This window comes from Prosopis cineraria, unplaced genomic scaffold, assembly GCF_029017545.1.
Source record: "Prosopis cineraria cultivar Desert tree isolate PC_DT_omini unplaced genomic scaffold, ASM2901754v1 PC10, whole genome shotgun sequence".
Lineage (NCBI taxonomy): Eukaryota > Viridiplantae > Streptophyta > Magnoliopsida > Fabales > Fabaceae > Prosopis > Prosopis cineraria.
In genome coordinates, this window is record NW_026555341.1 from 12,567,248 (window position 1) to 12,582,734 (window position 15,487).

The 15,487-nt window shown below is 33.2% G+C and overlaps 1 protein-coding gene across 14 annotated transcripts; it reads right to left on the bottom strand.

The window, feature by feature from the left end:
• Window positions 1-4,527: 4,527 nt before the first annotated feature.
• On the bottom strand, window positions 4,528-15,074 carry LOC129321911 (uncharacterized). Of its 14 annotated transcripts, XR_008596144.1 has the most exons (7): window positions 14,476-15,074; window positions 13,630-14,083; window positions 13,445-13,528; window positions 13,241-13,326; window positions 12,488-12,612; window positions 11,144-11,223; window positions 4,528-7,375 (listed from the first exon to the last, which is right to left on the bottom strand). XR_008596144.1 is itself a non-coding variant. In XM_054967880.1 (6 exons), exons 2-5 carry the CDS (start codon window positions 14,077-14,079, stop codon window positions 12,531-12,533), a joined length of 702 nt encoding a protein of 233 aa, XP_054823855.1. In that variant the 5' UTR covers window positions 14,080-14,083; window positions 14,476-15,074; the 3' UTR covers window positions 4,528-11,223; window positions 12,488-12,530. The 14 variants fall into 14 exon arrangements, 10 of the variants coding, with proteins under 10 accessions (XP_054823855.1, XP_054823863.1, XP_054823864.1 ...); XR_008596146.1 differs by lacking the exon at window positions 12,488-12,612; XR_008596145.1 differs by having other exon boundaries at window positions 4,528-5,988; window positions 11,144-12,612.
• Between the last annotated feature and the right edge of the window lie 413 nt (window positions 15,075-15,487).

A 15,487-nucleotide genomic window follows, 5' to 3' on the forward strand; every position in this document is an offset into this window, starting at 1 on the left:
GTTCAGGGTCAACAACACCCTTATTATATATATGTGAAAGGGGGAATCCATAGTCTAAAAGTAGGTTAGAATACCTTTGACCAAGTATTTCTACCAATGAAGGTATGCTCAGACTAATATGTGATTAGTCCAATAGAGCATATGGGTTCAATCGAGGAGCTTGGAGGTTCAATGGATAAATGATCATGTGAATGTGTTATTGATTTTGTGAAAATCATTATAAATATTTATATACGTGTTTATGTGTATGAGTTTATAGATTTCGAAAACAAAATGGTTTTGTTTACTTATTTAGAGTTAATCTTGTTAATAAACATTTGATGAGTTATCTAGGTTATTAAAATTTTTATCTCACCCGTAGCTATCATTTTAACAGGTTCTGATGTTAGGAGTACTAAAGCAAAAGAACCAGGCCGAGATTAGTGGATTTCTTGTTAGCCCATCGAAGTTGGTGTAATGAATTTGTTTATGTAAATAATGCATTGTATATAAATTTCTATAGGACCATATGCATGTAATTGTACTAATATGCTTATGCATATTTCTATAGCCTAGCCCTGAGAGTGTATATGTGTTTGTGGTGAATTTTGTAATGAGGGCTAGGGTACCATTACAAGTACGTGTGTGTGTGTGTGTGTGTGTGTTTAGCACAAAAGTGTGTGAAGTTTGGCCAAAATGTGTAAATGTGCGTGAAAGTGTGCTTTTGTCCTAGTGTGTGCTTAAGGGTAGTTTATTGGCAAACCTTATGTGTAAGCATGTTAATGTTTATATAATTGGTTAATCAGGTTTTAAATGTTCTAGTAGATGTGGTCAAGACCTCAAAAATAGTCAATGACACTTAGTTAATTAGGATTCTCGGTCAAGTGAAAATAACTTAAAACGATCATTTTGCATTTGAGTGTCTAATTTTTAAATGAAATATCAAATTTAAATGAAATTAATGTCGTTAGCTAGATTTTAAAATAAGCTTCATATAGACACTTGAACCATCCCAATTAAACATCGGATGCAAAAATAATGCACGTCAAAAGTTCATATCAAATTTCTGTTTGATAGGAAAATTGGATTCGTGCATCACGGCACATGGTACACATGTCATAGCGCATGTCACAAAATGAGAATATGTGACTCTATACCACATGTCATAGCACATGTGCCACATGCCACAACATAAGGCCTAGTACAGCTTAAAATTGCCGTTTTGCTTTCATTTTCTTATTATACTTGGTATATGTTATCTTTAAGGTTCTGCTGTGTATGAATAGGACATTTAATTCACACGAAAGTTTTTGTAAAATATTTTATGTGGGATCCCTATTTGTTATGGTTTTCAATGTTTAAACCTAAGTGTGAATTGGTATGCTAGTCTGTGATGTCAAAAGGGCATTACAAGAAAATAAGGGTATGCTTGAATGATGTGCGGATTAGACTTGCATCACTTATGGTAAGTACAATGGGTGTTCTATTAAATGGAAGAGAAGATCAAGTGAAAATAGCCTAAGGAAGCCTAAGTCATACTGACAAAAAGAGTCACACTAAGCAATCTTAGAGTGATACTGGGTCAAAATTATGAGTATTGTGCAAGGCAAGTTGATTTTATTGGGTTGATTGTGCAGATTGTCGAGAAATCTTCAATTACACTCTCATTATCTATTTATTGAAAATGGTAATGGCTCACACCTTTAAATTTGAACTTTGGTGCCAAAAAGAGTTGGTAATTGTCCATGCCATCATCTTGCCAAGGGTGTACTTCATCATGTGGAGAGATATGGGTAAGTATGTTATATCCTTTAGGTAATGGGATAGGTGGGGGAGACTAGGTCATGAGCTCCCTAAATATGACATTCCATTTAGCTCTAACAAGTCAAGCTAACTAATGGGTTGGTTTTAGTAAAAATGGATTGGGCTTTAATCAATTCCCCTTTTAAGCCCAATGCAGCAATTTCAATCCAAACAATGTGTATATATACAAGGGCTACAAGCAACAAAGACACAAAGTCTAAGCTGAAAATCAAAAGTAGAGTTCAATTGTATTCAAACACATTTAGGTTTGGAATAAAATGATACCGACAACAATGAGCTTGATAGGAATGCATTATGATGCAAGCTCAAATCAAATGCAAGAGCATATCTTTTGAGAAAAAGTATTGTCATTTTTCAAATATGCCATATATGTTACTTCAAAAAATTATGACACTAGAGAAAAAGTAAGGCAGCTCAAGTTCAAGCTTATTAATCAATCCCACTTTCCCATAAGGACATTCAAAGAAAAGATCAAACGATGCAATGGCTATTTAGAAAACCAAAATATATGATTGTAACAAATCCAAGGCATCTTTCCATTCAAAGTTCCAGGACCCAAAATGATAACAATTTTCCTGCATTGGTATAGGCCACAATTTTCTGACATTTGCATTCCAAGTTTAAAGATCCAAAACAATCAATTTTTTCACATTTACAAAGTCATAATTTTCTATCATTTGCATTCCAATTTCAAGAGTACAACCTGTTACAATTTTGCAACATTTGTATAGGTCGCAATTTTCCAATGCTTGTATTCCAAGTTAAAGAATCTAAAACGATCAAAGCATTCTCACATTTATAATTGAAATTAAAGGATCCAAAATGGTCAAAATATTTCCATATTTATAATCCAAGATAATGAAACTATTAGAACATTCCCAACACATGAACCATCAAAATTCTAAGTTAAAGGATTCAAAACAATTAAAACATTCTCACATTTGTAATCTAATTTAAAATATCCAAAACAGTCAGAATATTCTTAAATTTGTGAACCATGTTAAAGGATGAAAAAAGTCAACACATTCTGTCGCACCTGGAAATGTGATGCGGACGACGCGAGAGCAAAGGTTCCGGCCTTCGGAAGGAAGACCGAAGAAATGGGAGTCACCACCAAATTTTTGAGAAAAATCTTGGAAAACCGTTTAAAGGTGGATAAGGATGGTCTGCGAAAACAGAAAATAGGTTCGGAAGTCGATTGAGTGTGGGGAAAATGTTAGGCACCTCACAACACCTGTTCGTAAGAACAATTATCTAAAGTTTGTTGTGCTATATAAATATAGTTTTAAAATTATTTTAATTATCCCTTTTATATTCATGTGTTTGATATAAAAATAATAAGAATTAAGCGAGAAATGTTTATCTATTTACGGGGAGGACTTGACTCAGAATTTGACTCTGAGGCCTACGTACCCTGTGATGAGGATCAAAGTCCACGTAGTTCGAGGTTAAAAGTTTGTTGATAAAAATATTTTTTTCAAGAGAAATTAATTAAAAATAATTCACCATTTTGCAAATAAAACAATTTTTAGAATTTTGATATGTGTATTTTAAATTGCAAAAAGAGATTTAATTTCAATTATTTCCTCTATTTTTAAATTTTTAGAATAAGGAAAAGAAAAGAGTTTAAGAATTATTTTTTTTATATTTTATGATTGAAAATTTAATCGCAGTTCCTGTAGAGCCTTATTGGCTCATACGATAATGCAATTATTCTAAATATTTGCGGAGATTTCAAAATCTCACAATAAAATAATTAAATTTATTTATGTTAGTAATAATTTATTCAAGCATGCATATATATGTTTTTAAAGAATTTTAATCATCATACCTATAAAGCCTTATTGACTTTTACAGTAATACTATTATTCTAAATATCTGCGGAGATTCAAAACTCTCACACCATAAAGGATTAAATATTATATGTTTTAAATATATTTTAATGCGTAATTATACAATTTATATTTTTAAATATAGAAATTTTAATCGTTATACCTGCGAAGCCTTATTGACTCTCATGATAGTACGACTATCCTAAAGGTCTACGGTCTCACGTGACCAAAAGATCTAATTAGAAAATGTAATTATAATTCAAATGTATTAATTTAATTAATTAATATTATAAAAAATGTTTATTATTTTGTTTACAAAAAATTCATTTATTTACTATATAAATTAATAACCGCAAAATTCTGCGAGAACTTATTATCCCACACAATAATGTGCTTAATTTTAATGATGAGTCTTTGGAACCCATAATATTGTATACAAAATTGATTCTCATATTTGCAAAATTTTATTGATCTTCATGATACAGAATCATTTAAATTGTCTATGCAGATTCTTAAAATCTCACACAATAAATAAATCAAAGGCCAAAGAAATTAATATCATGATCAAACCATACCCAAATAATCAGCATGAAATTAACAAGTTTTCATGATTAATAAGGAAGCATAATGGTAAATTTTCAAAATATAAAAAAAACCAATAATTCAATTAAACCATATTTTTTGACCACTAAGGGGTATAGGATCATATCTAATCTCATATATAGTTGGACAGGGATCCACGAAAACTTGGAATAAAAATATGATTCAAACTCATAACCTTTAGCCGATGCTTTAAAGCTTGGGGACATGCTGTTATATTTCCTAATATATCATCAAACACCTAAATTTAGATAGTTCTCATAATGCGAGTAGTAAGATCACGAAATCACAATTTTGAAAAACCAGATTGTTAATCCATCTTTAAGCATTTAAATGGATTTAAACATGCATTAATCACCAAGCTAAGTCAGAACAAATACTCACTCAATACATGCCCATCTTTAAAAAAATTAAACCAAATTTTACCTATCCTTTCTAGATCATATATGCACATAAAATTTATCATAGCTATAATCGCATTAGCCATTATTCAAGCAAAATATTTTAACCAAACTTGTGTTAATGGCTTGGATGTCTAATCTCCCTTAAATCTTCAATCTCTCTTCTCTTTCTTCCTTTTTTTTCCTCCAGAGCTCTCGGCCATCTCTCTCAGTCCCTGGCCATTTTTCTCGTCTCTGAGCCCTTCTCTTGGTCTCACTCTTCTCTCTTTTTTTTTCTTGCTACGCCTGTTCTTCGTCCAGCTTCCCTCTATTGGTCTCTATTTTTTTTCGCTCCGTTTTTCCTTTTCTCTTCGTCTCCTATTCTCTGTCTCTCTCTCTTCTCGTTTTACCTCTGTTTCTCATACTCTATTTGTTTTCAGTTTCTTCATGCTCTCTCGGTCCCTTCTTTCTCTGTCTTGCTCTCATTTTCTCCCACTCCCAGACTCTCGGTCAGGTACTTTCCCTCCATTTTCATCCAGCTTCAATCCCTCTCAGTCCGTACTCTGTTTTTCTCTCCGTCTCCCTCTCTTTCTCGTCTCTGCTTCTCAGTTTTCTACTCTTCTTTTTCTGTTCTTTTCTTATCGTCGTCCATCTTTCCTCCATTCCCACTCTCGGTCCCTTCTTTTACGTGCAAACTCCCCTCCTTTCTCTGCCTGTGTGAGTGCAGTCCATGCTCTGTTTTTCTTCCCTTTTTTTTATGTTCATCCTTGCTCCTCCTCCTCCTCTCTGCAATCGAAAGGATCTCAGGATGCTGTCCCTTTATCCATTTTCTCTGCCTGGGCGAGTCTATGTGACTTCGGGTCCTCCCCATGGCTTTCTTTGCTCTGATCCTTCCTCCCCCTTCGTGACTGGCGTAGATAAGAGTATATATATATTTTTTTCGTCTGTTGTGTTCGTCTCTTTTGCTCTTCTCTCTCTGTGTTTTCCGTGTGTAGTAGAAAGTCTGCTCTCCTCTTCTTTTTTCTGTGTTTTCAGAGAGACCAAGCTTTATGCATGCATGCGTCTCCCTTCTGCTCGCTCGCGTGCCTGACTTCGTTTTCGTCTGCCATCTCCTCTATGATCACAGCTTGCTTTCAGGGTCTTCTCTGCATTCTCCTTTCTTGCCTTCTGCTGTGCGTATGTTTCTGGTTCTCTTTTATGCCTTTTTCTGCATTTTTGACTCTCTTTTCTGCCTGTTTTGTGTGTTCTGTTTCTACTCCTTTTTCTTTGCGTGTGTCTGGCAGTCTGCTTCTTTTCTCATTTCCTCTCTCCAGCTCGTGCAACATGCACGTTCTGCTCTTGTTCTTCTTCTTCTTTTTTTTTTTTTTTATTAACTTCAAGAATTAAATTAAAAGAATGAAAAAAGAAAAAAAACTAATTTTGAGTTAAATTATAATATTTCTCTCTCTCTTTTTTTTTTAAATAAAAAGATTTAAGAAAAAAATAATAATAAAAAATTAACTCTCAAAAGTTAACTCTCCAATATTTTTGAATGATTAGAATAATTTAGAGAGAAATTTTAAAATATTTAAACAAAATTTTTTTTATTTTATTAAAATATAATCCTAAAAAAGATTAGACTTCATTTTTATATTTTTATATATTTTTTGCTTATTTATTATTAAATTTAAAAAATACCCAGATAAAATATGGTGTTCACACATTCCCACATTTGCCAAAAAGCAACATGATGCAGTGGGCATTTAGCTTTGCAAATGCATGTACAAAGAAAAATTTGCCAAATATGTGCAAGGGTTACAAGCAACAAAGGGGCAGAAAGTTTAAGCTAAAGAGCAAAAGTAGCCTATAATTGTATTTATGCAAATTTAGGCTAGGAATCAAATGATACAATTATTAGTGAGCGTGGTAGGAGTGCATTAAAGATGCAAGTTCAAATAAAATAACAAGAAAATATATTTCCAAAAATAGCATTGTCATTTCTCATATATGCCACATATACTATTTCAAATATTCTCAAGACATAAGGTAAGAAAAAAAATAAGGCAGTACAGCAAGTCATGTCCAAGCCTGTAAATCAATCCCACTTCTCCCACAAGGACATTCAAAAAAAGTATCAAATGATGTAATGGCTATTTAGAAAGCCAAATATATGATAGTAACAAATCATGAGGCATCTTTCTATTCCAAGTTTGAGAATCCAAAATGATAACAACTTTCCTACATTGGTATAAGCCACAATTTTTTGACATTAGCATTCCAAGTTAAAAGATCCAAAATGGCCGATTTCTTATATTTGCATAGGTCATAATTTCCCATCATTTGCATTCCAATTTCAAGAATACAAATGGTTACAATTTTCCAACATTTGTAAAGGTCACAATTTCCCAATATTTGCCTTCAAATTTAAAAGATCCAAAATAGTAAAAACATTCTTACATTTATAATTGAAGTTAAAGAATCCATAACAATCAAAACATTCCCATATTTGTAATCCAAGATAAAGGATCTAAAATTGTCTAAACATTCTGAATATAGGAGCCGTCAAAATCCAAGTTAAAAGATCCAAAATATTCATAATAGCCCCACATTTTGTAATCAAATTTAAATGATTCAAAATGATCAAAATGTTCCAACCTTTGCCAAATTTGTATAGGAGTCATCAAAATAAGCGCACATGATGCAATAGGCATCAAGCCTTGCAAATGTGCATACAGGAGAAATTTGCCAAATATGTATATCTAAAGAGCAAAAGTAGACCCCCTGTAATTGTATTTTTGCACATTTAGACAAGGAATCAAATGATAAAATCATTAGTGAGCGTAGTAGGAGTAAATTAAAAATGCAAGTTCAAATAAAGTAACAAGGTAATGTATTTTCAAAAAAGTATTATCATCTCCCATATATGCCACATATGCTACTTCAAAAAATATCAAAAGCATGAAGGCAAGAAAAAATAAGGCATCTCAACAAATCAAATTCAAGCCCATTAATCAATCCACTTCTCCCAAAAGGGCATTCAAAACAAGTATTGAATGATGGAATGACTATTTAGAAAACCAAACATGCGATTGTAATAAATCAAAAGGCAACTTTTTAATTCAAGTATAAGAGTCCAAAACGGTCACCATTTTCCAACAATTGTATAGATCACCTTTTTCTCACATTTGCATTCCAAGTTCAAAGATCTTAAAAAATGGTCCATTTTCCCACATTTACATCAGACATAAATTTCCAACATTTTTATCCCAATTTCAAGAATGCAAAATGGTCACAATTTTCCAACATTTATATTCCAAGTTAATAGATCCAAACGGTCAGAACATTCTCACATTTATAATTGATGTTAAAGGATCAAAACGGTCAAAGCATTCCCACATTTGTAGTCTAGGATAAAGAATCCAAAACACAGAACATTCCCAATATAGGAGACGTCAAAATCCATGTTAAAGGATCCAAAATGGCCAGGACAAAATTAAAGGATCCAAAATGGTTAGAATATTCCCACATTTGAATAAGAGCTGTCAAAACAAGCACACATGATGCAGTGGGCATCAAGCTTTGCAAATGCGTGTATGAGAGAAATTCCCAAATATGTATATGTATAGTGGCTACAAGCAGCGAAGACATGAAAAGTCTAAGCCGAAGAGAAAAAGTAAACCCCTATAATTATAGTTATGCACATTTAGACTAGGACTCAAATGATAAAATCATCAGTGACCCTAATAGGAGTGCATTAAAAATGAAAGTTCAAATAAAGTAACAAGGAAATATATTTTCAAAAAAATATTGTCATTTCTCATATATGGGTATGCTACTTCAAAAAATCTCCAAACATGATGTAAGAAAAATAAGGCAACTCAACAAATCAAGTTCAAGCCCATTAATTAATCTCACTTCTCCTATAAGGACATTCAAAACAAGTATCGAACGATACAATGGCTATTTCAAAAGCCAAACATGCAAATGTAATAAATCACAAGGCTGCTTTCTATTTCAAGTCCAAGAATCCAAACTAGTTACCATTTTCCTACAATTGTATAGGTCACCATTTTCTCACATTTTCATTCCAAGTTCAAAGATTCAGAATAGTCCATTTTCCCACATTTGCATCGAATATAAATTTCTAACATTTTCAGCCCAATTTCAAGAATGTAAAATGGTCATGATTTTCCAACATTTGTATAGGTCACACATTTCCAACGTTTATATTCCAAGCTAATGGATCCAAATGATCAAAACATTCTCATATTTGTAATCGACATTAAAGGATCCATAATGATCAAAGCATGCCCATATTTGTAATCCAAGATAAAGGATCCAAAACCTTCAGAACATTCCCAATATAGGAGCTGTCAAAATCCATGTTAAAAGATCCAAAACAGTCAAGACATTTCCACATTTTTTAATCAAATTTAAAGGATCCAAAATGGTTAGAATATTCCCACATTTGAATAGGAGCCATCAAAACAAGCACACATGATGCAGTGGGCATCAAGCTTTGCAAATGTGCATACAAGAGAAATCCCCTATAATTGTATTTATGCACATTAAGACTAGGACTCAAATGATACAATCATCAGTGGGCCTAATAGGAGTGCATTAAAAATGCAAGTTCAAATAAAGTAACAAGGAAATATATTTTCAAATAAAGTATTGTCGTTTCTCATATATGCCCCATATGATACTTCAAAAAATCTCAAAACATGAAGGTAAGAAAAATATGGCAGCTCAACAAATCAAGGTCAAGCCCATTAATCAATCTCACTTCTCCTACAAGGACATTCAAAACAAGTATCGAATGATGCAATGGCTATTTCGAAAGCTAAACATGTGAATGTAATAAGAATGTAATAAATCACAAGGCTGCTTTCTATTTCAAGTCCAAGAATCCAAAATGATCACCATTTTGCTATAATTGTATAGGTCACCCATTTCTCACATTTGCATTCCAATTTCAAAGATTCCAAATAGTCCATTTTCCCATATTTGCATTGGACATAAATTTCCAACATTTTCATCCCAATTTCAAGAATGCAAAATGGTCACAATTTTCCAACATTTGTATAGGTCACACCTTTCCAACGTTTATATTTCAAGTTAATGGATCCAAATGGTTAGAACATTCCCACGTTTGTAATCAACGTTAAAGGATCCAAAACAGTTAAAGCATTCCCACATTTGTAATCCAAAATAAAGGATCCAAATCTAAATGAAGAATTCAAAATGTTAAGAGCACTCCCACATTTGTAATTGAAGTTAAAGCATCTAAAATGGTCAGAACATTCTCACATCTGTAGGCCAAGTTAAAGGATCCAAAATGATTAAAACATTCTCACATCTATATAGGAGCCATCACAATAAGCAACACATGATATAATGTGCATCAAACTTTGTAACTAGACATACAAGAGAAATTTGCAAAAGTAGAATATATGTATGTATATAGACAGGGGCTACAAGCAGTAGAGACACAAAAAGTCTAAGCTGAAGAGCAAAAGTAGACCCTTATAATTATATTTATGCAACATTTCTATTAGGCATCAAATGATACAAATATCATTGAGCCTAGTAAGAGTGCATTGTAGATACAAGTTCAATTAAAATAGCAAGGACCTATATGTTCAAAAAAAAAATGTATTGACATTTCTCATTTGCCACATATGATTCTTTAAAAAATCTCAAGACATAAGTAAGAAAAAATAGGACAACTCAACAAGTCAAGTTCAAGCCTATTAATCAATCACACTGTTCCAACAAGGACAATCAAAACAAGTATCAAATGATGCAAGAGTCATTTCTCTAGAAAGCCAAAAATATGATTGTAGCATATCACGTGCAACTTTCTATTTCAAGTTCAATAACCTAAAATGATTACAATTTTTTCCACATTGGTATAGGTCACAATTTTCCCACATTTATGTTCCAAGTTCAAGATTCTAAAACAGTCAATTTTCCCAAATTTGTATAGGTAATAATTTTCCAATATTTGCCTCCAAGTTCAAGGATACAAAACAATCACAATTTTTCCATATTTCAAATTCAAGCTCAAATATCCAAAACGGTCAGAACATTTTTACACTTGTATTCCTAGTTAAAAAATCCAAAACAGTCAGAACATTCCTACATTTATATAGGAGTTGTCAATAAAATCAACATGTGGATTAAAAACATCGAATCCAAATCTTTTGTGACAAAATCTAAAATTTCAGCCACATAGCTGCAAGATTTGGTGGCTATAAATTGCAGATGGTGCTAATCCAGTAGTGGAAGGCTTGAAAAAATGCCTAGATATTTTCCAATTCACTAATTAAAACTAATCTGATGACAAAATTAGTTATTAGGAAAACATTAAGCACTAATGTGTTGGAAATACAGATTAAGACATGGAAATTAATTCTCAAGCACATCATTAGACCTAATTTGTCAAATATTCTAACAACAAATTAAGATAATTGCATGCATCTAAGCTAAATCTTTGCCACAAGCTAAAAACAAGACAAGTCTGTCAAAGAATCCTTAGGAACCAACCGCTAATGCAAAAGAGGATTGTGTCTCCAATACTTGCAATGCAGCCCCTCCACCATGCTTATCCACTAACCTATTTGTTGCTGCATACAAATAAGTAATGCTGAAATAACAAATGCCTTTAGAAAATAGAGAATGATATGATTAGGATTTGTCAAGAACTTTTTGAGATGAAAATGATTGACCCAGAAGTTACTCTAGTTAATCTCTAAAAAAGCTGAATTGTTCAACCCCACAGTAAATACAGAAATCAATGTTTCTTGAAAAGTCACTAATGCAATCATACCCATGCTTTACAAAGAAGAATAGACATTAAATGAAATGACATTCAAATTTAGATCACCAAAACATACATCTAAGGTTGCTACAAAATAAAAAAAAAAAATAATAATAATAATAATAATAATAATAATAATAATACAGCAAAGGCTAAGGAAGATTCAATGTAGAATAAAGCATCAACATCCCAAAAAATTTCTTAATACCAGTAATCTTGTGACGATTGAAATAAACTGTTGAAAAGATCACCGTACCCATTTGAAACAGTGCTAGTGGTATCAGAATCAGAAAGTTGGAACAAAAATAAAATTCTAAGGAAAAAGAGTATAAATCTCTATGCCATTTGCCTTTAACTACAAATTTTCCCACTCGTTTTGGTTTAAACAAGGCAAAGATTCAGTCACCAGTGATGTCACATTTTCCATTACCTCTTAATTATTCAGTAGAAATGGATTAAAAAAATAGAAGAACATCTCTATTGACTAGAAAGACAACTTCAAAGAATCCTAACATTGAAGGAGAATATCAAGTCTCATAAGCACCCCAGCCACCATTTCCGTTAACATCACATGTCTAGATTCCATGCTCAGTGAGGGTGACCAAGTGCACATCATTACAACAGTACGATTATCCTGTTCATGGCACAATCTGAGCCATTGAAGTAAAATTAAATCATGGCCTTTTGTTATTCCCATTTTTTCCTTCTCTTCCCAAATCTTCTCCCAATTTTTTAATATGTTTTGCCACGTGCTAAAATTCATAATAGCACCATTTCTGCAGAGAGCACCTAGTGCTCATCACAGCAACCAAACATGGAATTTGAATGGCTAACATCACATGTTTCACACCAATAACTTGTCAATGTGCATTTTCATGAATATGTATAGGACTAATACTACCTCACAACTCGCATGCTAGTTATTTAAAATGAGATAGTAAATTATTGCTTCACACTAGTATATCAAAGATTTCATTTCATGCAATCACAATAGGATTTTAATAACTAAAAAAAGTGGGGGGGGGGGGAACACATGGGAAGTCAGAAGTTTTATTAAAAGTTAACAATACCACCAATACTGTCAGCATAATCCAGCTCCTCATCACTATCTTCCTAATTGGTTGCTGAAATATAGATACTTTTGTATATGAAGAAACAAACTCCGACCCAATTACAACCTGCATCTTTTAAATTCCTGAAATCATCAACACTCAAGAGTTGTATAATTGATTTGATAGAGGATGAATCCTCTACTATCTCATATGGTAATTACTAGCTAAAGTAATTAATAAATAATTAAATAGCAAATTGAATTTTAGAATTCTTTAACAAATTAATGTACACGGACAAATGCAATTGAGGATTTGAATGGATAGAAAAAGTCTTGAATTTATTTCAGCGGATGCGCGCGCGCGTGTGAAGGAATAATTCTAATCCTAGAAAGAAGAATAATCAGACCTAGATAATTAACAAAGAATTAAATGCTGACAGCTGCACCTAGTAATCCTTTTCAAATAAAGAGAAAGAGAGAGAAAATAATGATAAATACATATTTGACCACAGCAATTATCACTGAATTTTAATATATTTAATGTATATAAATTATAAAAATAAAGCACATAAACAAAATTAAGGGCTTTGGTTATGCACTTGCACTCAGGGAAATCAAGAAAATAAATGCTGCTCGCTTATATACTAAGAAAAATTATCAATCATAAAGGCACACAAGAAAGAGGAAACACAGACATAAACAAAAGCATACAGCAATCTAACCAGGGTAAGCAACTAAGCAATGTTAAATTACAAAAGTAATAGATACCGACCTATGACTTTTATGTGGTTGCATCTCAGCAACAAGTTCTTCTTTAACACAGCATTGTTGATGTAGATCAACAAGACGTTTTGCACCCTACGATGTCCATAAAAGAAAAATAATTACTAAGGTCATATAGCAAGCTAAGACAACATTGGAATCTATGATGTCAATGTAAAAATTGAAACATGACGAAAGGTTGGCTTGAACATACACAAACCTCATGCGAAAGCATCCCTATTCCATTTGCATTACCGCATTGTTTTCTTGCCTTTCTTTTTTCACTAGACTTCTCTTCCTGCTCATGCATAATTGAAAAAAAAAAAACAAAAAACTATAACCATCTGTTATAACATTCAAGAAGTACATGCAGAGCAAACATATGAGATGAAAATATACCTTTATCATCCTACTGGATAGGCCTCCTCTACCTTTAGTATCCATAGAAACAAAAGGATTCCTGATCGAGCTTGAAGGCTTAAATTTCACATATTCACTGAGTACATTTTTCGAATTGGCAATATCATAGCCATGCAACAGTGAGTCTTTTGGGTTTGCTGCAAGGTTACCATCATAGTGATCACTATGGTAAGAAGCAGAATCAGATTCCAACCCTTCAAGGCCATGCTTGATGCCAACTCTACGATTCTCTTTGCTATCAGATGAAGATGCTTCTCCAACAGAACGTTCGTACAAATCCAGAGAAGAGTTTCTCCTAGGAAATCGTTTGACCGTACAAAGGTGGCCCTTTCTTTGAAAGCTGGCGAGATTTCTTATCCTGGACATTTGAGAGGTCTGCTCCTTCCATGTGTGAATCTTGGGAATTGAATTTGGTATTATACGAATCATATCTCTGCAAATAGACAAGGAACAGTAAATAAGAGGCAAGAGATAGCATTATTGCCCTATGACCATAATTATGACAACGAACACAAGATCAATTATATAGAGCCCGACATCAATCAAATGATGAAACAGCAGGATTGAGAAGGCTCAAGTATGAAATTATTACGAATACTTGTGAAGAGAACTGAGGCTTCTAAGCCACACACATAAAATCCCCTGTAGGCCTGAAGTTAGATTTTAACCAAAATAGCCTCAAGAATAATATCAATTTCTTTTATTTAGGCACCAAGAAGGTTCTGATTGTGAGTAAGGCATAGGTAGGATACTACAGTCACCATCACCAAACCCATATTTAACTTGTAAGAGATTCCCCATCCCCTTCGAATTCCCAGATCCTACCTTATGTAGCAGCCTTTAGCGTATGGTTGCACCGTTGGGTCGTCCCAGCATACATGTAATAAAGAGCTCAAACTTATCGCCAAACAGTATATTGCTTGACTGGACGTCCCTATGGTATATACGAGGAAACGCTGAAGAGTGAAGATAATAAAGAGCTTGAGCTATCTGGTGGGTGATCTTGAGCCTGTAAAGCCACTGGAGAGGACGATGAAAACGGTGCGTGTGGAGGTGGTCAAGCAGGGTCCCGTTGGGGATGCATTCGTAGATGAGAAGGGGTTGGTAGTCTAGTTCGACGCAACAACCTAGGAGGCGGACGAGTTTACGATGGTTGACTTGGCAGAGGATTTGAACCTCGTTGAGAATTTGGTGGAGGGCTTTGGCGTTGCCGAGCATGGCTCATTTGATGGCTATGACTGTTCCTTTGAAGACTTCTCCGAAGCTGCCAGTGCTGATGAGGTTGTCTTTGGAGAAGTTGTTAGTCGCTTTCTTAGATCTCTCTCATTGTGAAGATTCTGGTTCTGGCGGAACGAGGCAAACCCGCATCGCAAAGGTCGGCGCAAATGACCGTTGTGGATGGGGCTGCAGCGTTTGCTTAAGAATGGCGCTACCTCGGAAGCTTATTTTTTCCAAGCGTAATAATCAATATTAATAATATTTTTATAATAACCAACAATAATATCATTATTATTTTATATTGGGTCCAAGCTTTGAAAGACGGTCATTTGCATGTAGATACGGTCATTTATATATATATATATATATATAAATTTTTTCTTGTTATGATAATTAATCAATTTTAATTTTTTTATAAATCTCATGCCACCTTAAGTTTTGTGTTAGGAATAAGATTAACGGACTATAAATGAAAATTATTGTTTTGATGACCATTTATTCAAAATCTTTAAAAAAGAACAATTTTGTGTTACGTAAATCATGTTTTAATAGCACAGTGAACAGGTATTTTTGGCAAAAGAAAATCAATGTCAAAAATTATTATAAAGTAATAATTAGA